General features: G+C 45.7%; 2 protein-coding genes across 3 annotated transcripts in view; both read left to right on the top strand.

Annotated features, from left to right (window-relative positions):
* Nucleotides 1–13,256, top strand: part of HMOX2 (heme oxygenase 2) — a 48,593-nt gene extending 35,337 nt beyond the window's left edge. The window contains exons 5-7 of one of the 2 annotated variants that reach the window (XR_003943064.1): nucleotides 3,887–4,007; nucleotides 10,629–10,824; nucleotides 12,085–13,256. Coding sequence is in view for 1 of the 2 variants with exons in the window: in XM_030211360.1 (XP_030067220.1) it covers nucleotides 3,887–4,007; nucleotides 10,629–10,756 (249 nt within the window). In the remaining variant the exon portion in view is untranslated. Of the gene's footprint in view, nucleotides 1–3,886; nucleotides 4,008–10,628; nucleotides 11,037–12,084 lie in introns of those variants that run through there. The other variant, XM_030211360.1, reaches the window with a different exon arrangement.
* Nucleotides 1–25,805, top strand: part of LOC115475558 (heme oxygenase 2-like) — a 117,688-nt gene that overhangs the window by 30,613 nt on the left and 61,270 nt on the right. The gene's annotated exons all lie outside the window — the stretch shown is intronic.

The raw sequence follows: 25,805 nt of genomic DNA, 5'->3' as shown, positions 1-25,805 counted from the left end.
GCAGATTCTTGGCTATGTGTCTCCTCGTACCAGCAGTTCAAGAGAGATTGGCAGATGTGCCGTGCTGAGAGGACAATTTGTTTGGAGAGAGAGTGGAAGAAGTCACTAACCTCATGAAGAAGCATACGGACACCATCAACACTCTGTCTTGGCATCCTCCATCTGTGTCTTCTTCAACAAGATGATTTTCCAGAGGACCTAGGCGGCAACCCTATTACTCTGAGGTGTATGTTCCTGCCTCCTGCTCGCTCTGCTCAGGCGACTCAAGCCTAGCATCCCAGGCCTTGCCAGCTCCATCCTCAGAAGTCCCAGCCAGCTCCCCAGTCAAAGCAGGGCACTGGCTTTTGACTGGCTCTAGCAGAGCATAGCCGCTCAAAGAGTATCTGTCCAAGACGGCTTACTGGTTAGAGGAAGGCTCACTTTTTACCAGCACAGATGGTCTCTTGTAACATCCGACCGGTGGGTTCTTCAAATAGTCCATCTTGGGTATGCACTGAATTGGCATTGGAGACCACCAAATTGCCCACTGAGAGTATCTTTCATCAGCTCTCAGTACAAGCAGGTACTTGTAGAGGAGATCTCTGCTCTTCTGCAGGCCCGAGCGGTCAAACCCTTGCCACCAGGGGAAGAAGGGAAGGGATTCCATTCCAGGTACTTCCTTGTAATCCAAAAAAAATGGGGAAATTCCAGCCCATTCTAGACCTAAATGCCCTGGACAGATTTCTGGTCAAGGAAAAGTTCAGGATGATTTCCCTGGGAACCCTTCTTCCTCTAATTCAGGAAAACGATTGGCTATGTTCTCTGGACTTAAAGGACACATGTACCCACATTTTTATACTTCCATGTCACTGGAAGTATCTTGGATTTCTCATGGGTAAACACCATTTCCAGTATCGTATTCTCCATTTGGCCTGGTGTCTGCCACTAGAGTTTTTATGAAGTGCTAGTGGTAGTCACAGCATATCTTCACAGACTGGGGGTATACGTGTTTCCCTCCCTAGACGATTGGCTGGTCAAGAGCTATGTCTAGTAGTGCTATAGAAATAATAAGTAGTAGTAGTAGTCATCTCAGGAAGGATCCATGAAGTCCATGCACCTAACTATTCAGGTGCTGGAGCTACTGGGGTTTGTCATCAAGTCCCACCTACATCCAGTTTGGAATACATAGGAGTCCTGCTTGATACAATGCAGGCTCGAGCTTTCCTTCCTCAGGGGAGAGATGTCTTAGTGACACGTCGCAGGTCTACAGCAGTCAGCAGGTTTCAACTTGGCAGATGTTGAGATTGGTGGGCCACATGGCCTTAACAGTGCATGTCGCTCCCATGGCACATGAGAGCCCAGTAGACCTTAGCTTCCCAGTGGTCTCAGGTGATGGGGAACCTAACAGATGTCATTTGCATTCCCCTGGAGCTGGCTCAAGCACATCTCTGGTGGACAGTCAGGTCCAGTTTGACCCTGGGACTTCCATTCCAAATTCCATTGCCTTGAAAGGTGTTGACAATGGATTCATCCAACCTGGGTTGGGGAACTCATGTAGATGGGCTTCACACTCGAGGCCAGTGGTCCACTCGAGGTTCAGTTCCACATAAATCTCATCGAGCTCCGGGCCATCTGGAACACTCTAAAGACTTTCAGAGACCGATTCCAGGACCAAATTGTTCTCATTTAAATAGACAATCAGATTGCAGTGTTCTATGGCAACAAGCAGGGGGGTATGGGTTCTTAACCCTTGTGTCAGGAAGCGGTTGGCATGTGGCATTGGGCTCTTATTCATGGTATGGACCTTCTTGCCACTTACCTGCCCGGCAAGAACAACTGCCTTGCGGACAGACTGAGCAGGATATTGCAACCACATGAGTGGTCTCTCAATATGGGAGTAGCCCAGAAGATCTTCTGAAAGTGGGGCACCCCCTCAATGGATCTTTTTGTCACTTATTTGAACAAAGTCACTTAGTTCTACTCCAGGCTCAGGTCACACGGCAGACTAGTGTCAGATGCCTTTCTCCTGCAGTGGGGACAAGGGCTCCTCTATGCGTGTCCTCCCATATCTCTCATAGAGAAGACTTTATTGAAACTCAGGCAAGACCAGGGAACCATGATTCTGATCGCTCCTAACTGGCCGCAGAAGATTTGGTTTCCTCCTCTGGAGTTGACCTCCAAAGATCCATGGAGATTGGACTGTTTTCCTACCCTCACCACGCAGAATGAGGGTTCCCTCCTGCATCCCAACCTCTAATCTGTGGCCCTCAGGACTTGGATGTTGAGGGTGTAGAACTTGAACCTGGGATTGCCTGAGGGTGTCTCCTGTGTCTTGCTGGCTTCCATGAAAGATTCCACTAAGAGATGTTACTCTTTTAAGTGGAGGAGGTTTGCCATCTTGTGTGAGGGCAAGACCTTAGATCCCTTCTCTTGCCCTACAGAAAAACTGCTTGAGTACCTTCTACACCTCTCTGAATCTGGTTTGAAAACCAGCTCTGCAAGAGTTCATTTCAGTGCAGTTGGCACTTAACACCATGTGGGAGTCAAGTCTATCTCTGTACATCCTTGTTCATTTCAGGAGAGGTTTGTTGCTAACAAAGCCCCCTACCAAACTTCCCACTGTGTCATGGGATCTCAATGTAGTCCTCACCCAGCTGATGAAAGCTCCTTTTGAGCCTCTGAATTTGTCATCTGAAGTTTTTGACCTTGAAAGTTGTGTTTCTGCTAGTGGCCACTTCAGCTTGCAGAATCAGTGAGCTCCAGGCCCTGGTAGCTCATCCACTGTATACTAAGTTTCATCACAACATGGTAGTTCTCCACACGCACCCTAAGTGCGTTCCTAAGGTAGAGTCAGAGTTCCATCTTAACCAGTCATTCTACCAACATTTTTCCCCAAACCACATGCCCGTCCTGGTGATAGTGTACTGCATACTTTAGACTGCAAGCGAGCCTTAGCCATCTATCTGGAGTAGACTGAAGCCCATAGACAGTCCACCACCCAGCTTTTCATTTCTTTTGACCCCCAACATATTGGCGATGGCCATCGGCAAACAAACACTTTTAAATTGAATAACAAATTGCATCTCCTTTGCTTATGCCCAGGCTGGGCTGACTTAGAGGGATATGTCACGGCTCACAGTGTGAGAGCCATGGCTGCATCGGTAGCCCATTTAAGATCAGCCTCCATAGAGGAGATTTACCAGGCTTCAACTTGGTCTTCAGTCCACACATTCACATTCAATTACTGTCTTGATCAGGATACCCAACATGACAGTCGGTTCAGACAGGCAGTTCTTCAGAATTTGTTCGGTGTCTAGGATCCAACTCCACCCTCCTAGGCCCTGTTTTATTCTGTTCCAGGCTGCACGTACATAGCTAATATGTATATAGTTTCAGGTTGATTGACGTTTTGTTCTCAACATTTTGAGACTCTGTTATCCTAGCTTTCTTGTTTTCGGTGAGCCTGGTAGCTAGGGATTCCCAGCTGTGAGATTAAGAAGGCCTACTTGTTCTCAGAGAGAGCAAAGGTACTTTACCTGTAGCAGGTGTTCTCCGAGGACAACATGCCGATTATTCTCATATACCCTCTCACCTCCCCTAGGAGTTGAATTTAGTTCTATGTTATCTGCTTTTTGCTTTTTCACCTGACTGGAGGGCCCGCGTGTGCATTGGGTGGGAAAGCACCAGTGCATGAGCAGTGGGACATTGATAGACGCTTCTACATTACTTGCTATTCAGCGTCCGCATCGGGCTTTGTCAGATGACATCACCCAGATGTGAGAATAATTGGAGTAATCGGCCTGTAAATACCTTTTGCTTTCCTCACCTCACTACAGAAGCCACAGTTGGTGGTGGCTGTCTGTGCATGATCGTTCTAACACCATGTTTCTTTTCTTCCTTCCCCCAGGTTTTTGATGAGTTAGACAAGATTGGCGCAACCTTAGTGGAAGAGATCCAAGATGGAGGGTTGCCAGTGCATGATGGGAAGGGGGATATTCGCAAGTGTCCCTACTATGTTGGTAAACAAGGTAATCTGCTTCTGATGGTTTTATTCTGAATAATTGTATGTTGCTTAGGTCAAAGGAACCACGTGGCCAGGGTACAAATGATCTGAACATGGAACCACTTACCTCTTTCTTTAACAGACAACCAACCTTATTTTTTTAAAGAGAAATAGTGAAAATAAACTGATCTCTTGGTAGAGTAGGCCGTGATTTTGGAAACAGTATCTATTTGAAAAATCGCCCATTTGAATATTTTTTCCCTAATTGGAGTTGAAGTGATGCTGCTGTAGGAATTTCATGTACCACTTGACAGTCCTTTAAAGTCTGCTATCTTTTGCACGAAATTGAATTTTTGTGGAGGAAATACTTGTTATATACATCGTTACCATTATAACGTAGCTGCTGTGCAGCACATCGTGAGTCATAAAACCTCCACCTCCCAGTTAATGATTTTTTTTAATTCAGTCTATATATATATACAGTGGGGGAAATAAGTATTTGATCCCTTGCTGATTTTGTAAGTTTGCCCACTGACAAAGACATGAGCAGCCCATAATTGAAGGGTAGGTTATTGGTAACAGTGAGAGATAGCACATCACAAATTAAATCCGGAAAATCACATTGTGGAAAGTATATGAATTTATTTGCATTCTGCAGAGGGAAATAAGTATTTGATCCCTCTGGCAAACAAGACCTAATACTTGGTGGCAAAACCCTTGTTGGCAAGCACAGCGGTCAGACGTCTTCTGTAGTTGATGATGAGGTTTGCACACATGTCAGGAGGAATTTTGGTCCACTCCTCTTTGCAGATCATCTCTAAATCATTAAGAGTTCTGGGCTGTCGCTTGGCAACTCGCAGCTTCAGCTCCCTCCATAAGTTTTCAATGGGATTAAGGTCTGGTGACTGGCTAGGCCACTCCATGACCCTAATGTGCTTCTTCCTGAGCCACTCCTTTGTTGCCTTGGCTGTATGTTTTGGGTCATTGTCGTGCTGGAAGACCCAGCCACGACCCATTTTTAAGGCCCTGGCGGAGGGAAGGAGGTTGTCACTCAGAATTGTACGGTACATGGCCCCATCCATTCTCCCATTGATGCGGTGAAGTAGTCCTGTGCCCTTAGCAGGGAAACACCCCCAAAACATAACATTTCCACCTCCATGCTTGACAGTGGGGACGGTGTTCTTTGGGTCATAGGCAGCATTTCTCTTCCTCCAAACACGGCGAGTTGAGTTCATGCCAAAGAGCTCAATTTTTGTCTCATCTGACCACAGCACCTTCTCCCAATCACTCTCGGCATCATCCAGGTGTTCACTGGCAAACTTCAGACGGGCCGTCACATGTGCCTTCCGGAGCAGGGGGACCTTGCGGGCACTGCAGGATTGCAATCCGTTATGTCGTAATGTGTTACCAATGGTTTTCGTGGTGACAGTGGTCCCAGCTGCCTTGAGATCATTGACAAGTTCCCCCCTTGTAGTTGTAGGCTGATTTCTAACCTTCCTCATGATCAAGGATACCCCACGAGGTGAGATTTTGCGTGGAGCCCCAGATCTTTGTCGATTGACAGTCATTTTGTACTTCTTCCATTTTCTTACTATGGCACCAACAGTTGTCTCCTTCTCGCCCAGCGTCTTACTGATGGTTTTGTAGCCCATTCCAGCCTTGTGCAGGTGTATGATCTTGTCCCTGACATCCTTAGACAGCTCCTTGCTCTTGGCCATTTTGTAGAGGTTAGAGTCTGACTGATTCACTGAGTCTGTGGACAGGTGTCTTTCATACAGGTGACCATTGCCGACAGCTGTCTGTCATGCAGGTAACGAGTTGATTTGGAGCATCTACCTGGTCTGTAGGGGCCAGATCTCTTACTGGTTGGTGGGGGATCAAATACTTATTTCCCTCTGCAGAATGCAAATAAATTCATATACTTTCCACAATGTGATTTTCCGGATTTAATTTGTGATGTGCTATCTCTCACTGTTACCAATAACCTACCCTTCAATTATGGGCTGCTCATGTCTTTGTCAGTGGGCAAACTTACAAAATCAGCAAGGGATCAAATACTTATTTCCCCCACTGTATATATATATATATATATTCTTTTTGGTAAAAAATTCAAATGTATTCAGCTACTTAGCTTTGGCAACAACGCTGCAATCGGCACAGCTTTAACTCTAAGGAGCTTCTCCGTTTCACTGTACAACACTTCCTCGGGAGCTGCCTTCTTCAAATGGTCGTCACGATTATTTTTTCTGGATGCTTCATACTCATCTAAAACAAACATGCAGTTATACCAATTAAGTGCATAGCTTTTAAGATCTCGGACTTGCCTTATTGATGATCACGGGCTCACCCTTCTTCACATTCGAACTTCAGTCTTCAAAGCTTTACAACGTTAAAGATGGCGCTCCTTTTTTATCAAGACGCCAGTCAGCTGTCCACCAGTCAGAGCGTTCTAGCTTTCACAGTCACAAAACTCCTGCCTGTTGATCTCAATCTTTTACTTTTTCTTCTACATTTGCAACAAGACTACGTAGTGAGTAGTGAACTATTAAAAAAAAAAAAATGTGGTCAAAAATATACTTTCCATTCAGTGGATACATTTAAGCCTGTTGGTTCCAAAGTATTTAGAACGTGAATCCACCTCTGCTCTTTTTGAGTCAGTAACTTCCCCCTATTCCCCCCTCTTTTGTTATCTCCAGTCTTATCAGTGTTAAAACACTGTAGTTCTTTAAATTTATGTTGTGCTTTTATACAGTGATTACCATTGGATTCACGTTCTAAATATATTGCAACCAGCAGGCTTAAATACAGCCACTGAACAGAAAGTATTTTTTGACCATTTTTTTACAGTTCACTTCTCTAAGCTCTGTAGTCTTGATGCAAATGTAAAAGATTGAGATCAAAAGACTGGAGAACGCTGTGATGGGTGGAGAACTGATTGTTGTCTTGATGAAAAAGGAGTGCCATCTTTAGCATTGTAAAGCTTTGGAGTTTGAAGTTTGAATGTGAAGAAGGGTGAGCCCGTAACCATCAATAAGGTAAATCTAAGATCTTTAAAGCTATGCAGTTAATTGGTATAACTGCATGTTTGTTTTAGATGAGTATGAAGCGTCCAGAAAAATAGTTGTGATGACCATTTGAAGCCGACAGCCTGAGGAAATGGTGAAACGGAGAAGCTCCATAGAGTTAAAGCCATGCTGATTGCAACATTATTGCCAAAGGCTAAGTAGTTGAATATATTTGAATTTTTACCAAAAAGAAGTTTTATATATATATATATATATATATATATATATATATATATATATATATATATATATATATATATATATATATAAGACTGAATTTAAAAAAATCATTAATTGGGAGGTGGAGGTTTTATGACTCATGATATACCTCACAGCAGCTACATTATATATATATAAGACTGAATTTAAAAAAATCATTAATTGGGAGGTGGAGGTTTTATGACTCATGATATACCTCACAGCAGCTACATTATAATGGTAGCGTTGTATATACTGAAGTCTTTCCTCCACTTAAATTCAATTTGGTGCAAATAGATAGCAGACTAAAGGATTGTTGATGTACATACATATATTGGTCTGCAAGCCAGTAAATTTTGAGTATATGTACCACCTTGAAAAATATGAATACACTTTGATTTATTTTTAAAGCGATGCTGTTTCCAAATTGAAAACTTGCTATGGTAAGGGATCATTTAAGTAACATTCTTTTAACTGTCTGCTCTGTTACAGGACAGCACTTAGTCTGAATTAATTTCCATAAATTGGGGGGAGGGGGTGTAAAGTAATACAGGGTCTTTGGTATTAACATTTAATGACGTTATTAAGATGCCAAGTAAGTTCATGAACGAAGCTCATATTTTTAAAAAATCTATATTAATGCAACTATTAATGCAAAAAATTAAGTGTACCTCAAAGTGGTATGTGCAGAACAAGAGAGAGACTGAGGCCATCCAGCCTCCTCTGATGGCACAAAGCTGGCAGGAGAGGAGTGATTGGGAATAGGATAGGGAGGGCTTAAGAAACATGAGGTATGGTATCTGAGGGAATTGTTGAGTGAGGTTCTTGCATGGGGGGGGGGGTTTCCTATGGGCCACTGAAGGCCTATTATGATGGATGAGACGGAGGGGTAGTGCCTAATGTTACTGTATCCAGTTGCTGATGACATCAAGTTTATTAGGGATTTACTATCCCACCCATTGTGGAAGACATCTAAGCAGCTTACAGACTAAAGTTGTAAAGAGAAAGGGAGGGAGAGATAAGACATGAGTGGAGGAGTAGAGGGGAACGACAATTTTGATAGACAGCTTGGGGTAGTACGAAAGGAGAGGATGAAGTCATTCAGGTCCACCTCAGAAAGAGCAAGACATTCAAGTACAGGCATCGATATTACCAGTGGCATAGTCACAGAGGGGGGCTTGGGGTCCTCCCCACTCAAACTGCAGTACCCTGCAGCCCAAACCTTCCCCGGTGCAAAGAAGTCGGCGGTGTGCTTTCCAGCTGCCAGTGCTCATCATACATGCTTACACACTGAGCATTTGCAAGGAGTACTGTTGTTGGCAACTGGAAAGCACACCACTGACTTCTTCGCACTGGGGGAGGTTTGGGCTGCGAAGCTTTCAGCTGGCAGAGCTTGGGTATCTCTGCTCACAAAGGTAAACATTTTGAAGGAGGGGAGGCAGACAGGAATGGCCTCCCCCCCCTTAAAAAAGGGACTGCTAGATACACCCCTGAATATTATCAGCTGCAGTAAGACCTGGAGTAATGTGGTATTCAGTGTTCACTTGCAGCAGTATAGTTTATACCATATTAACCAGTGTATGTGTTGGTACTGGTCCATATTGGAGGAGGGGAGGACAAGTGAGTTATAAAATGCGGGAAGACCAAAAGACTGGTTTCAGTTGAGTTGGAAACCCACAAAAGCAACTCAAAAGTATCAATTAGACTTTCTTTAAAACTAAAAGACAAGGGATGCAAAAATGCATTAACCTTTATCTCATGTGGAGCATTGATTATTTCATGCTGGCTGTTTGTCCTTCGTGACATCGAGCAGTTTGGATCAATACTAAGCAATATAGGATTTGTCAGTAGAGCCAACTGCATCCAGCTCCTCATGGTAGTTTGTGATACTGTTTCAATACTGTTGGACTAGCATTTATAATTTTGGAATTAGTAACTGCATACCTGCCAAACTTCCTGATTGTCAAGAGGCCTCCACCTTGTAGGGGAGCTTCCCACCATTAACATTGTATTGTACTTTCTTCTGCCACCTGCTGATCTGCCATTATATTTCTTAAGGGCCAATGCAGAAAGCTGCAGCACACAGTTAATGAAAACTCTGCACTGTTGTGGGCTGCACAATGCAGAAAGTCTATTAATTTTTGATATACTGCCTTCTGTTGATGCACAAATCAAGGCGGCTTACATATATAACTATTTTTTAGGGTTCAGAAATCAACTTGCATGGTAGACCTCAGCACATAGCATATTCAAATGTTATTAACTAATCCACAGCAATTCATAGAACTTCTCATCTGTGCACTGATGATTAAGAGTGTGAGAAATCTACTGCCAAATCTGAGACAGCATAGAAGGGTTAGGGGGGAGCCTGGACTTGAGCCCCCAACCTGAACTTGATAGCTTTCTGCATGGTTCCTTGGTAGTCTAGTGGCCCCACTCCAACACAACCAAAAGGTCCTGGTGGTCTGGTGGCCTCCCTTGATCCAACTTCCCCCTGCCTCAACTTCCAGACACAATGCTTGGTAGTCTAATAGCCCCTTGAACCAACCCCCCCCCCCCCGCCCCAATTAAAACAAAAAAAAAAAAACCCATAACTAATCCCTGGTATCTAGTGACACCTCCTCCCCTAGGTTGTACTTTAAGAAGCAAGAATGATGCCCACTCGCTCCTGTCTCCAGTTCCTTCATCTTAAAAAGTGTCAGTGCCTGACCCTATGTGGCACATCCTGGGATGCATCAGTCAGGGTCAGTTTCCAAAATAAAATATTTTTTTTTCTCTTATTTGATAGCTGGGTAGAGACTACCAAATAAAGAAAACAAAATTTGACAGACTGACCCCAGGATTGTCAAGTGGTACATGAAATTCCTACAGCAGCATCACTTCAACTCCAATTAGGGAAAAATATTTCGGGTGCTGCCATTTTTCAGGATGGCAGTGTCAGTCAGGTGCGAATGGGTATCACTCCTGCCTCTTAAGGTTTGACCTGGGGGGGGGGGGACCTGGAGCAAGGAGACAGGTGGGTGGGGGGGGGGGGGCGCCATTAGATACTAGGGATTTTTTTTCAGTTGGGGGAGGGCAGGAAAGGGGTCATGTTGAGTAGGGGTTGGAGGGTGCTGCAGATCACTACTGCGGTTGATTACAGCAGAACGCAGTATTTTTAGATCATTAATTTTGAGGCAGAAGCTGTGTAGCTTTCTGCATCAGCCCCTCAGTAACCACTGAACAGCCAGCCAGTTGCCAGGCTCCTCTGAGAGACCACCAGGCTCTTTGCTTTGCTTTCCTTTCATTATTACCCAGCATGTCCCCCATGCCCACTTCAAAGTATGCCCTGATGCAACATGTCTCCCAGGCTTCCCTTTATGGTTAATTGTGTTTATTTTCAGGTGCTGGTGAAACATCGGGGTGTCCTTTCCATGTTGCCCTGGCTGTGTTTAGACACCCCACTGTGCAATTCCTCTTCGCTGCTACTATTGCTGCCGCAGCAGGAGTTCTCGCCTGGTACCTGATGTGAAAGACCATGAACTGTTAAAGAAGATGCATGTTAAGGACCTTTCAGGGCATTCCTCTGCAGGATTTATAGTAACAAACTTTTTCTATCTAATCAACAAATATTGGTACCTTGTGAAGGGAGTATAATTGAGGGCATTATGTGGCTACAGAGAGCGATGGGTAAAAAGAAAAACAAACAATCTAATTGGCTGATGTTTTGCTTTATGTGATACTAGTAAAAAAGGCCCGTTTCTGTCAGAAATGAAACGGGCGCTAGCAAGGTTTTTCTCGGAGTGTATGTTTGAGAGAGAGAGAGAGAGAGAGTGTGTGTGTGTGTGTGTGATAGAGAGTGTGTCAGAGACAGTGTATGTGATAGAGAGTGAGTGAGTGTGTGCCCCTCCCCTCTCCCTTTATGGTCTGAGGCCCCCCTTCCACCCCCACCTTTCTGGTCTTAGGGCCACCCCTGTCCACCGACCCTCCTCTCCCCCTGCAGCCACCCATGTCCAGCGGCGACCCTCCTCTCACCCTGCCCCCCCTCCAACCACCCATGTCCAGCGACCCTGCTCTCTCACCTGCCCCTCCTTCATCCACCCAGGTTGTGTAACGAAATTTTCGGGGCAGGCAGGAAAGATCCACGTTCCTGCCTGCCCGCTGCTGGCGCTGATGCTCCCCCGCTGCTGGATCGCTGTTGAAAATGGCCGCTGAGACTTCCAATGGCGGTCTCGGGGACTTCTGCTGAACTCTTGGAGGCCACCCTTATAAGTATCGGCGGCCATTTTGAACAGCGATCCGGCAGTGGGGGAGCGTCAGCGCCAGCAGCGGACAGGTAGGACTGAGGATCTTTCCTGCCTGACCCGAAGAATTTGTTACTCAACATGGGTGGATGAAGGACGGGCAGGTGAGAGAGCAGGTTCGCGGGATATGGGTGGCTAGAGGGGGGGGGGAGGAGGGTCGCCACTGGACATGGGTGGCTGGAGGGGGGACAGGGGAGAGGATGGTCGTTGTTTGATGCTCCGCTTCCACTTGCTCTGTTTCCTGCCACTTGGAATCAGCTGTTAGTGACGTCAGCCTGGCTACGGAGCCTAGCTCAAGAAAGAGGTACGGACACAGGTAGTTCCCGATTAGAACGTTGGTGGTGAGAATTATTATATAGGATCATACATGTGTAAGGCCTGATGGTACCATTGATTATATCAACTGACATCCATAAAGATTTGTAGCATAAGAGCTTTGGGTAATTCCCGCCAGTGCTTTAGCTGACATTTTAACATTTCAGTATTTAGTTTTCTTTCCATGTGCAACCAGTGTGTGATATTTTGGATGAATGTGGCACTTTATTCTGCTCAACAGGTCAGGAGATTAATGTGATGATAGAGCTTCTGCCCTCTAAGACTGGGATGGCTTGAGAACTGGCACATGGACTTTAATGACTGGACAAGTGAGAAGACTGGAAAAGGGGTTACACAGCTGCCTAAGGAGCAGAAGGGCCATTTTACTGGTAGCAGAGTTTTTGTGATCATATAAACCAGAAGAATGACTATTTCCTGTGTAAATAATGGAAGTTAGGGATGCAGCCCAGAAGCAACCTCCTGCTAAGAGTTGCAGAGTGCGTTGACCTATCAGGAAGCAGGTCCCAGACTCTTGTGGCAGCACTTCTGCGAGATGTCACTGAGGCATACAGACAGCTCCCTTTCTAGAAGTTTGACAGTCGAAAAATAATCAGGGAAAAGGTTTGTGTTCTCATAGAAATCTTTGCAGTTGGCAATATTTGCCCTGTGATGTCCTTTGCTTTCAATATTATCAAACCAAATCCTGGACAATATGTATCAGTAAATCTGTAATGCACTTACTATAATTTAAAGATAAAAATGTGTACAGGATTATATAAGTAAAACCAGGCTTATACCCTGTGGTTGTACAGCAGGGCTATGTTATATGTCAGTACTGTTAATTTTAGTTTTTACTTTTATTTTTTGGGGTGACACTTTTAAGTGTATTAAAACATAGTCATCCCATGCAATGTAAACTCCAGCCTATGCCTGCTCTCAGAGGTTAGGGGGGGGGGAAAGGGGATTGACCCTTGTTTCTGATAGAATCACTGCATGAAGTATCATAGGAACTGATCACAGAGCCTGGATGCACTTTGCACAGCCTGCTAGATGAATCTCACAACCCTGACCTTTAGATTCAGTAATAATTATTGACATTTCGTAATGGAGAATGCCCTGTTATAAGGGTGAAGAGCCTGAGTTGTCTTTAACAGATAGGTAATACCTAACTAAGAGGTCACATCTGGAAACAGTGCAAGCTAACCAGCAGTATTCAGCTCGGGCTGGATTCCAGGGCTTTAGGTGCTCAGCCACCCATGACTGACAGGGAAGAAATGAAAGATATAAAAGATACTTTTAAATGTTGCAGACCATGGCATTAAGTGCACTGCTATGTTTTCTTTTCTCTTGCATCTGACAAAGTGGACTCTGGTCCTCAAAAGTTCATGCCTTAATAAAATGGTTAATCTATAAGGTGCTACCTGTCTGTCTATTTCCATTCTCTTGTTACTTATTTGTAATATTTTGGGCATATCCACATGCTGTGAGGGAGCATGTGCTATAAACAGACTGAGGCTAATTTTACAACAGGTCACTTCGATTTGGAGGTCAAGCAAGGTATCTGTTTTCTGTAGATAAAGGTGCTTATGGAGGGAATTTAATTTATAAACACTTCCTACATCTAAAATGCGAGTTTATGTATGTAATAGACCCATTATAATATTAGGTTGTGCTTAAAAAGTCCACACCCATGAGGCAAGCAGATCTGTATTGTGTAGAGCAGGCATGCTCATGAAGGAATATGGACAGAGTCACGGTTTACACATGTACTTTCTGTATATTAACTACTACTACTAACGCATTTATATAGCGCTACCAGACGCATGCAGCGCTGAACATTTGACATAGAGAGACTCCCTGCTCAAAGAGCTTACAATCTAGGTAAAACAGACAGACAAGACATTACGGGCAAGGGAATAGTAATCGTGCTGGAAGGTTAGAAAAACTCAGGCTCTTGTGTACTTCTGTAAAACAACAAGAAGGGTGACCTGTTACAAAATTATACTGTATAAGGGCAGCTGTTTAATCCAGGTGCCGACACTTATCTGCACACCATATGCATGAATATATAAAAGAATGACATATATGCACATATGTATGTAAATGCAGAAATTCTGACTGAACACTGTTCTGCAAGTACACAGGGGCGGAGCATAGGTGGGAGGATTGTTCCCTGGAAGCTGAGTGAGAGTCTTCCAACTGCATTGCTGCCAGTAGGGGGTGATGCTTCAATATTGTGTTTAATGATATACAAACTTTAATGCAAACTTGACACAGGTCTGTGTTTTGGCCACAGGCCTGCCTCAGGAGTCTTTTATAAGCTGCTTATTTGCAGAGACTACCCACGCTCAATGCTGTTCTTTCCTTAGCATCCCTCCGGACCGGCCCAGGATTGGACTGATGGGTTGTGCACGCCTACCAGCAGGTTGGAGACTGAGAAAAAAACTCTGACTCTAGCGAGCCAATAGGAGCCCTGGTCATGTAACCCTAGCCTCAGTATTTCTCAGTCTCCCAGCAGGTAGGAGTGAGCCCATTAGTCTCTCTATATTGTCTTTCAGCTTTTTCTTTATTGTTGGCTTTAGTCTGCCTTTATTCTGTGCCACAGGAATTCTTTGAGGCTTGTTAGGTGTTCTTTTCAGTTTGGTTGACTTTCAGCCTCAGGGGTGAAAACTCGGGTGTCCCGGGTCCCTCCCCCCTTGTTCCTCCCCACCTCCCTTATTATCTAATTCAATTTCAAAGGGAAGGGTAGCCCTTTGATTAGCAGGGGGATTTTACCTTTGGGAGAGGCAGCCAGAAGTAAAAAGAAGCTAAATTGGTTTCTCTGCCACAGATCTCTTCAGTCCCCTTTGATTAAACGAGCAGGCAGCTCTGTTACTGTCAAGTGTGTGTGGTGTGGCTGATTAGCGTTTCCACAGCAGGGAAACATAAAGAGCACAGTTTTTCTTTGCCTGGCCTGGCTCCCTTCTCTATTTGTTTTCGGGGGATTCGTGTTGTTAATTGAAGCGCTGTTTAAAAAAAAAAAAAGTACAGTTTTGGTGCGAATTGGGTACGCGCGCGTCGGCGATGTCGGAAAAACTTAAGCGCTGCTCCGTTTGTCAGCGTCGGGGTGTTTCATCTTCAGGCGCTTGTAAGTATTGTACAGCACTAGCGGGAGCGTCGGGTCCGGTTTTGCCGGCAGCGGTTCAGTCAGCTGGTTCGGTCTCTTCACCGGCGCGCTCTGATCCCGTGGTTGCTGAAGGGTCAGGCGCGCCCCCGGACTCCGGAACGCCGGTTTTGGCGCGAACGGCGGCCATTTTGAATTCGTCCTCCCCTTCTCGCAGCCTGCAGGGCTTTCGGCACCTCCGTTGGACGTTTTTTCTGCAGGAGCACTGATGCAGGCTGGGCCTACTCAGGCAGGGGGGTTTCCTCCTGAGTTTGTGCTCCAGATGTATCAGGCTTTTTTGCTGCAGAAGGGGGATTCTTCAGCTGAGCCAGGGCCTTTGAGTATGGCTGCTCCCCCTCCCTCTAAGAGATCTAGGGAGGGAGATTGGCGGGAGCATTTGGAGTCAGTTCATGATCAGGAAATGCCCTTCTTAGAAGAAGAGGAAGATCTGGCGGAGCATATCTGGGAGGAATCTTCTTCTCCAGATCCTGAGGCTACTTCTTTTGCTCAGGGAGAAGATCCTTCTGTAGCCAGAGTTTTCCATAAGGATGATTTGCAGGAGCTAATTTCTATGGTGTCTTCTACTTTGAACTTTGAAGATTTACAGCCAGCTTCGGCAGTCCGTAAGGTCGATTTCTTGATTAAAGGCTCTAGGTCTGCTACCAAGACTTTTCCTATGCACCAGGATATTTGGGATGTTATTAAAGCGCAATGGGAGTCCCCAGATGCGGTTTTCCGGCAGTCCAGATCTATGTCTCGTCTCTATCCGGTTCCTGAAGTGGATAAGTCTTTGCTTAAGGTGCCGGTCGTGGATGCCGTGGTGTCGGTGGTGAATAAGCGGAATACAGTCCCCGTAGATGGCGGAACAGCTCTTCGGGATGTTCAGGACAGACGTCTGGATTCTCTGCTCAAGAATAGTTTTGATGTTTCTTCCTTGGCAGTACAGGCTGCCATTTGTGGGTCCTTAGTGGCTAGGGCCTGTTTTAGGTGGGCAGAGAGAGTTCTGGACAGGACTTCGGATGATCTTCAAGCTATTGATCTAGAGGTGGCTAGGATTGAAACGGGAGCGGCGTTTCTGGCGGATGCCTTATATGATTTGTTGCGAGCATCTTCTAAGTCTTTGGCGTTGGGAGTCGCTGCTCGCCGGTCGCTGTGGTTGAAAGGTTGGTCGGCGGATGCGGCCTCCAAATCCAAATTGAGCAAGTTTCCATTTAAAGGGTCCTTTTTGTTTGGGGAAGAATTGGATAAGTTGGTTAATTCCTTAGGAGATGCTAAAGTTCCTCGATTGCCGCAAGATAGACCCCGCCTGTCCGGTTGAGGTTCCTTCTCTGGTAGAGGTCCAGGTAGAGGTTTACGTAGATTTCAGACTGGTCGGGGTTTTCAACCTCATAAATCTCGGTTCTACAATAGGACACAGTCCTTTCGGGGTACTCGCAGAGGAGCGAGTTTCTCCTCTCCAGGTTTTAGATCACAGACCCGTCCTTCCCAATGAAGGGGCGAGGGCCTCTCCTCTGGTGCCTGTCGGAGCTCGTCTTTCTCAGTTCTATCAGAGGTGGGCCCACATAACTTCAGATCAGTGGGTCTTGGAAGTTATACGAGACGGTTATGCCTTAGAGTTCGCAAGGCCTATTGCAGACGCCTTTCTGGAGTCTCCCTGTCGTTCTCCTCTCAAGGTGAGGGCGGTTCGGGAGACTCTACAGAGGCTGTTAGATCTTCACGCTATCTGTCCAGTCCCTCCTTCCGAGTACAGGCAAGGCCGGTATTCCATTTATTTTGTAGTTCCCAAGAAGGAAGACTCCTTTCGCCCTATATTGGACCTCAAGCCGGTCAATCGCGCTCTCAGAGTCACAAGTTTTCGGATGGAGACCCTGCGATCAGTCATAGTCGCAGTGCGCCAGGGAGAGTATTTGACAGCCTTGGATCTCACAGAGGCTTATTTGCATATTCCCATTCGTCCGGCTCACCACAAGTTCTTGCGCTTTGCAATTCTAGGGCAGCATTACCAGTTTCGTGCTCTGCCCTTCGGTTTGGCGACGGCTCCCCGCACGTTCACCAAAGTTATGGTCGTGGTGGCTGCGGCCCTCAGGAAGGAAGGGATTCTGGTTCATCCATATCTAGACGACTGGTTAATCAGAGCAAAGTCTTATCAAGAGAGTTGTCGTGTCACAGAACGAGTGATGCAGTTCTTGCAGTCTCTAGGTTGGGTAGTAAATGTGTCAAAGAGTCGGTTGGTTCCTTCTCAATCTCTGGAGTATTTGGGCGTCACGTTCGACACGACACAAGGCCGAGTGTTTCTACCGCAGGCCAGGATTCTAAAACTGCAGTCTCAGATTCGGGGCTTTCTTCAACAGCAGCGTCCGTGTGCTCGAGATTATCTTCAGATTCTCGGATCCATGGCAGCCACCATAGAAGTAGTACCCTGGGCCAGACTCCATATGAGGCCTCTTCAGTGGTCTCTTCTATCGCGTTGGTCCGCTCAGAGGGAGTCACTATGGAAGCGTCTGCCTCTCCGCAACAGAGAGCGCAGCTCGCTGTTTTGGTGGCTGCGGATGAAGAATCTCACAGTAGGCATGCCTTTGGAATCTCCTCGCTGGATATCGTTAACAACAGATGCCAGTCTCCGAGGCTGGGGAGCGCATTGCCTGGGGCAGTGGGCCCAGGGTCTTTGGTCTCAACTGGAAGCAGTTCAATCAATCAATTTGTTGGAGACCAGAGCGATCCGGTTGGCCCTGCAGCACTTCAGGGCTCTACTAATAGGCAAAGCGGTCAGAGTTCTTTCGGACAATGCCTCGGCAGTGGCCTATGTCAACCGTCAGGGGGGAACGAAATGTCGTCTATTGTGTCGGGAGGCGGAGAGTCTCCTCGCCTGGGCGGAGATTCACCTCTCGGCCATTTCAGCATCGCATGTGGCCGGAGTGGAAAACGTTCAAGCCGACTTTCTCAGTCGCCACACTCTCGATCCCGGGGAGTGGTCTCTCAGCGATCAAGCGTTTCGGTTGATAGTGGAGCGCTGGGGCACTCCAGTTCTAGATCTGTTTGCAGCCAATCTCAACACGAAAGTCCCTCGTTTCTTCAGTCGTCGAAAGGATGTAAGAGCGGCAGGAGTAGACGCTCTCTTGCAACAGTGGCCCTCCGACCTTCTTTACGCGTTCCCTCCGTGGCCGCTAATAGGCCGTCTCCTACAGATGATCGAAGATCACGGAAGACCGGTAATTTTGGTAGCACCGGATTGGCCGCGGCGTCCTTGGTACGCGGATCTACAGCGGCTATTGGTGGCGCCTCCTCTTCGGCTCCCAGTTCACAGGACTTTGCTGGTTCAAGGGCCAGTTCCACATCCAGATCCGGGTCGATTTTGTCTTACGGCTTGGCTCTTGAACGAGCCCATTTAGCTAAACGGGGTTTTTCAGGACCAGTGATTTCCACCATGCTTAGGTCTCGTCGACGTTCCACTTCGCTAAACTATATTCGTACTTGGAGAATTTTTGAGGCCTGGTGTGCAGAGGCTGACATCCTTCCGTTTCGAGCATCTGTGCCTCAGATGTTGGATTTTCTACAGCGAGGGTTGGATAAAGGGCTGTCTCTTTCTTCTCTTAAGGTGCAAGCGGCAGCTCTTTCCTGCTTTAGAGGTCGGATTCGAGGTAAATCTTTCTCCTGTCTTCCGGAGGTGGCTCGTTTTTTAAAGGGAGTCAGCCTTCTTCGTCCTCCGGTAAGATCAGTCTTTCCATCTTGGGATCTTAATCTGGTTCTTTCGACTCTCACGAAACCACCTTTTGAACCTTTGCAAGCATGTTCTTTGAAGGATCTAACGCTTAAGACAGTGTTTTTGGTGGCCATTGCATCGGCTCGGAGAGTCTCAGAGTTGCAAGCTTTTTCATGCAGATCTCCTTTTCTACAGTTTTCCAAGGAGCGTGTGGTTATTCATCCGGTTCCCTCCTTTTTGCCTAAAGTGGTATCCCGTTTTCATCTGTCCCAGTCAGTGTTTCTTCCTGTTTTGGGATCGGCCGCAGGGACGCAGGAACAGCGACAGTTACATACTCTGGATGTTAAAAGAGTGCTTAAGCGGTATCTCGCAGTTACGGAAGATTTTCGACGCACGGACCGTCTTTTTCTACTGTTGGCCGGTCACCGTAAGGGGTTGGCGGCTTCTAAGCCCACATTGTCTAGGTGGATCAAGGAGATGATAGGGTCAGCCTACCTTTTGGCAGGTAAAGCTGTCCCGAACTCTGTTAAAGCTCATTCAACTAGAGGGCAAGCGGCGTCCTGGGCCGAGTGTTCATTGGTTCCACCAGCGGAGATTTGTAAGGCAGCGACTTGGTCCTCTCTCCATTCGTTTTCTAAGCATTACAGGCTTGATGTGCAGTGTCGGCAGGAGGCGATTTTTGCGTCGCGAGTGATTTCAGCGGGTCTGCTGGGGTCCCTCCCGTAGGACTACTGCTTTGTTACGTCCCATCAGTCCAATCCTGGGCCGGTCCGGAGGGATGCTAAGGAAGGAGAAATTAGACCTTACCTGCTAATTTGCTTTCCTTTAATCCCTCCGGACCGGCCCAGGCCCCTCCCGTGTTCTATATTTCTGTCTAAGTTTCTATGTTCAATTGTTGGTTGCAGAGCTGTTTTGTTTGCAAGTTTAAAAAAAAAAAAAAAAAAAAGATGATGCATTTTCTATGCAGGCCATACCGCTGCTCTGGTTAGAGTACGTGGTGAGCCACAATGATTGGGCCATACCGATGCTCTGGTTAGGGTATTCGGTGAGCCACTGTGATAAGGCCATACCGATTCTCTGGTTAAGGTTTTCGGTGAGCCATTGTGATAAGGCCATACCGCTGCTCTGGTTAGAGTACGTGGTGAGCCAGGATAGTCTGGCCATACCGATGCTCTGGTTAGGGTACTCGGTGAGCCGTTATAATAAGAGCACGTACTTACTAGTGCTCTCTGGCTGCTTGAATTCCTTGAGGCACAGACTGTTTGTTCTTTCTGCTTTGTTATGAAAATACTGAGGCTAGGGTCACATGACCAGGGCTCCTATTGGCTCGCTAGAGTCAGAGTTTTTTTTCTCAGTCTCCAACCTGCTGGTAGGCGTGCACAACCCATCAGTCCAATCCTGGGCCGGTCCGGAGGGATTAAAGGAAAGCAAATTAGCAGGTAAGGTCTAATTTCTCCTTTATTTTGCATCACAAAGGTCTTTTTGAAGACCCCATTTTATAGAAAGGACTATACATCCAAATACAGACTATAAAAGACTCCTGAGGCAGGCCTGTGACCAAAACAGATCTGTGTCGAGTCGGCATTAAAGTTTGTATATCATTCAATGTAGTTGCCCCAGTTTCTGGAGTCATTGGTCCACTTCTGTGTGTTCCTCTCGTGAGTCTCGTGGGATTTGTTTTTCCAACTGCTAGGTGCATTACCTATCTCAGTATTGTGTTTTCAATCACTAGGGACATGCAGATTCTCTGGAGTCCTGCACATCTTGCCTGTCCCTCACTATTGAAAATGTGATAGTGAAACAGCACCCACCATCCAGCTCAGAGGGAACATAGGGTGGGACATGGGCAGGGCTGCTGCTTACACACATAACTTGCAGTCTAGTGTAAATTTCGCATGCCCCTGCTGTGCTCACATTAGTTCTGACAGAAGCGCGGGCACCTAGATGTTATGGACATCAATACTGGAATATACTAGTATTCTGTAACAGAACCTAGGTGCGTGTGTTCCTTTGTAGAATAGAGTCCTACTGCACCCCCTCGAAGTGCCTATGGAATTGGCCAGTGTGTCTTTTTCAAATTGCACCTAAAATGAAGACCACAAATGTTTTTATACCTGCTGAGGAGCAGTAAACATTTCTGTGGAAATCTGACTCTTCCTGCGCACCACCTAAACCAGTGATTTTCTACATTTTTCAACTTGTGGCACACTGACAAGGTGCAAAAATTGTCAAAGCACACCATCAGTTTTTTAAGGATATATTATCATTTAACAAATGAGTATTAAGATTGTGTTTTAAAGTTAAATAATTACATTTTTAGTCATTGTGTTACCTTTGTAGTTGAAAACTTTTATTGAAGACACAAGTTGAGAAAAGGTTACCAATACATTTCAAAAATAATAAAATTAGCCACAAATAACAAATTTAAAGTGACTACGTCACCCCCCCCCCCCCTTCACATAAAGGAGTGTCAGCATGCACAGGAGGAGCAAGAAGAAAGAAGAGCAGGGCAGCAAACGCGGCTGTGCCGGAGACCGGTGCTGAAGAAGGCTTCAGCTGGCGGGGGTTGGGGACCCCAAGCCAGCCGAACCAGGGGCTCAGATGAAATTTGCGGGGGCCCAGAACCCCATGGACCCCGTAACTACACACCTGCTTTGAGTCTAGTAACCTGTATCCCAACAATGACTAATCTATGTCCCAAGTTTGTTTATTTATTTATTGCATTTGTATCCCACATTTTCCCACCTATTTGCAGGCTCAATGTGGCTTACAGTGTATCGTTATTGGTAGATAAAGATTGGAAGATAACAATCAGTGTTGCATAAAGAGCGTGAATAGCATAATAAAGAATTTAAACAAGCATTTATGATAAAGGACAATTCTGATATAGGTAAGGTGGCGAAGTGTCACATTTACAGCTGCTGATCTTTGTGGTATGCCTTGTTGAAGAGGTGTGTCTTCAAGGATTTACGAAAGTTAGTTCCCAAATAGTTTTTAATTTGCGCGGCAATACGTTCCATAACTGTGTGCCCAGGTAAGAAAAGTTTGACACATGTGTTAGCTTGTATTTGAGACCTTTGCAGCTGGGGAAGTGAAGATTAAGGAATGTGCGGGATGATCTTTTAGCGTTTCTGGGTGGCAAGTCTACCAGGACTGACATGTAGGCTGGGGCATCTCCGTGAATGATTTTATGAATTAGAGAACATACCTTGAACGTGATACGTTCTTTGACTGGAAGCCAGTGTAATTTTTCCCTTAGGGGTTTAGCACTTTCATATTTTGTTTTTCCAAATATGAGTCTGGCTGCGGTGTTCTGTGCGGTTTGGAGTTTCTTGATGATTTGCTCTTTACATCCGGCGTAAAGTGCATTGCAGTAATCTAGGTGACTAAGCACTATTGGCTGTACCATTTTGCGAAAGATGGTCCTTGGGAAGAAAGGTCTTACTCTTTTTAGTTTCCACATTGAATGGAACATCTTCTTGGTTGTATTTTTCACATGACTTTAAAGTGTAAGATGTCGATCAATGGCAACTCCAAGAATTTTCAGTGTGTCTGAGACGGGGAAGTGACAAGTGTGGTGTGTTTATGGTGGTGAATGTGCTCGTGTTATATTGTGAGGTGAGTATAAGGCATTGTGTTTTTTCTGCATTAAGTTTCAGCTGAAATGCATCTGCCCATGAATGCATAATATGGAAGCTTTGGTTTGTGCTGTTGGTAATTTCCTTTAAATCATGTTTAAATGGGATGTAGATCGTTACGTCATCTGCATATATGTATGGATTGAGGTTTTGGTTGGATAGTAGTTTGGCCAAGGGTGTCATCATTAGGTTGAAGAGGGTCGGCGAGAGGGGAGATCCTTGGGGAACTCCACATTCAGGTATCCATGTGGCTGAGGTATTCGAGTTAGATACCACTTGGTATGATCGTGTGGTTAGGAAGCCTTTGAACCAATTGAGAAAGTTGCCTCCAATTCAGAAGTATTCAAGGATGTGTAGTAGTATTCCATGATCAACCATGTCGAAAGCACTGGACATGTCAAATTGTTGAAGAAGTATGTTATTGCCGGTTGCGATCTCTTGTTTAAATTTTGACATGAGGGTAACTAGTACTGTTTCAGTGCTGTGGTTAGGTCGAAATCCTGATTGGGAGTTGTGGAATATTGAGAATTTGTTTAAGTAGTTGGTGAGCTGTTTGGTCACCATACCTTCCATTAATTTGGTTATCAGAGGAATAGATGCTACTGGGCGGTAGTTAAAGTCGCTTGAACTTTTCTTTGTGTCCTTGGGTATAGGGGTGAGTAGAATATTTCCTTTATCCTTTGGGAAGAGTCCATTTTGTAGCATGTAGTTCAAGTGCTCCATGAGGTCGGATATGAACTGTTGAGGGGCAGACTTTATTTGGTTGTTAGGGCATGTGTCTAATTTACAATGAGACTTGGCGAACCTTTTGAGCGTTTGGGAGATGGTATCATCCAATAGTGTCTCGAAGTTGGTCCAGGTTCTGTCCACTGGGTCTAGACAGTCAAGTAGTTTTGCGTAATCGATGGTATTGACAGGTATATTCTACGATATATTGTGTATGAAGCCAACGCTAAGCAGTTTACAAGATTAAAATGCATATAATAAAACATCACAAGCATCTGGCAGGACCCCAAAAATTGCACTGATTACCCCCAACTTAGTGAATTTCTCCAAGTTGACCTTATGTAATTTAGGCCTGTTGGTCCCTACTTTGTTTTGCTGATTATTTGCCAGGTAGGGGTGCTTCTTTTTTGTGTGTACTGTTTGGCCGCAACACTAAACAGTGAAAATGGCAGGATCCTGAGCTGGGATTTGATCCAGCACAGCTCCTTAGTGCTTCTGTAAGTACTGGGCTGTTAGGTGACCCTGCTGCCGTGCTTTAAGGACCATTAACCCATTAGTGCCCAGTGTTCCCAATTGGCTTATTATGGGAACATTGGGCACGAATGGGTTAATCACAAAACAATGTAAACATTCAGTCCAAGTAGCAGTCATTTATCGACCCCCTGATAAGTCCCTTTCTTCCTTTCTCACTGACTTTGATGCCTGGCTTTCCTTCTTTCTTGAACCTTCATCTCCTTCCCTCATTCTTGGGGATTTTAACATTCATGCTAATGATCCCTCTGACTCTTATGCTTCTCAGTTTCTTGCTTTAACATCCTCTTTTAATCTTCAACTGTGCTCCACTGCCCCCACTCACCAGAATGGCCACTGTCTTGATCTTATCCTCTTCTCAAACTGCTCACTCTCCAGTTTCTGTGCCTCAAATCTTCCCCTCTCTGATCATCATCTGATAACTTTCCCACTTAAACACCCTCCTCCCCAGTCTCTTCCAATCTTAACCAATACATTTAGTCATCTTCAGGCTATTGACCCTTCTACTCTGTCCTCCAGTGTTTCAAATCTCTACCACTATGTTATCCAAGTCTGTCAATGAGGCTGTCTCTTCCTATAATACTATTCTCTCCTCTGCTCTGGATACTCTCGCTGCTCCCATTTCCCGTTCTGTAAAATGTACTAAACCCCAGCCTTGGCTGACCTCTAGAATCCGCTACCTACGTTCCTGTGCCCACTCTGCCGAATGCCTTTGACTGAAATCCCGTGCCCATGCTGACTTCATACATTTCAAATTCTTGCTGACCTCCTTCCAGTCTGCTCTTTTACTTGCCAAACAGGACTATTACTTCCAGTTGACAAATTCTGTTGGCTCAAACCCTTGACGTTTCTTTGCCACACTGAACTCTCTCCTCAAAGTGCCTTCACCTCCAACTCCCCCTTCACTTTCCCCCCATACTCTGGCTGACTACTTTCATGATAAGGTTCACAAGATTAAACTTGAATTCTCAACCAGGTCACCTCCACCTCTCCTTCCCTTAGTCCATTCTCTCAACCCTCCAACCCCTGCCTCCTTTTCTGAAATCACTGAAGAGGTAACTACACATCTTCTTTCCTCCTCAAAACTAACTACCTGTTACTCTGATCCTATTCCCACCCATCTACTTAATACTATCTCTCCTACTGTCGTCCCTTTTATCTGTCATATCCTCAATCTTTCACTTTCCACTGTGACTGTTCCTGATGCCTTCAAACATGCCGTAGTCACACCACTCCTTAAAAAAAAGACCTTCATTGGACCCTACCTGTCCTTCCAACTATTGCCCCATCCCCCTCCTCCCTTTCCTATCCAAGATACTTGAATGTGCTGTTCACCACCGTTGCCTTGATTTTCTTTCATTTTATTTTTTGTTACATTTGTATCCCGCGCTTTCCCACTCATGACAGGCTCTATGCGGTGGGCAATGGAGGGTTAAGTGACTTGCCCAGAGTCACAAGGAGCTGCCTGTGCCGGGAATCAAACTCAGTTCCTCAGGACCAAAGTCCACCACCCTAACCACTAGGCCACTCCTCCACTCCACTCATCTCAAGCTATTCTTGATCCACTTCAATCTGGCTTTCGCCCCCTTCATTCAACTGAAACAGCGCTTGCTAAAGTCTCCAATGATCTGTTCCTGGCCAGATCCAAAGGTCTCTATTCTATCCTCATCCTTCTCGATCTATCTGCTACTTTTGACACTGTTGATCACAGCCTACTCCTTGATACGCTGTCCTCACTTGGATTTCAGGGCTCTGTTCTTTCCTGGTTTTCTTCTTATCTCTCCCAGCATACCTTTAGTGTATACTCTAGTGGATCCTCCTCTACTTCTATCCCACTGACAGTTGGTGTACCTCAGGGATCTGTCCTGGGACCTCTTTTCTCCATCTATACTTCTTCCCTTGGTACTCTGATCTCATCCCATGGTTTTCAGTATCATCTTTACGCTGATGACTCCCAGATCTACCCCTCCACACCAGAAATCTCAGCAGGAATCCAGGCCAAAGTATCAGCCTGCCTGTCTGACATTGCTGCCTGGATGTCTCAGCACCATCTGAAACTAAACATGGCCAAGACTGAGCTTCTTATCTTTCCCCCTAAACCAACCTCTCTTCCTCCCCCATTCTCTATTTCTGTGGATAACACTCTCATCCTTCCTGTCTCATCAGCTCATAACATTGGGGTCATATTCAACTCCTCCCTCTCCTTCTGTGCATATATTCAGTAG

This window comes from Microcaecilia unicolor, chromosome 8 (assembly GCF_901765095.1).
Source record: "Microcaecilia unicolor chromosome 8, aMicUni1.1, whole genome shotgun sequence".
Lineage (NCBI taxonomy): Eukaryota > Metazoa > Chordata > Amphibia > Gymnophiona > Siphonopidae > Microcaecilia > Microcaecilia unicolor.
This window is presented reverse-complemented; position numbering and strand designations above follow the sequence as displayed.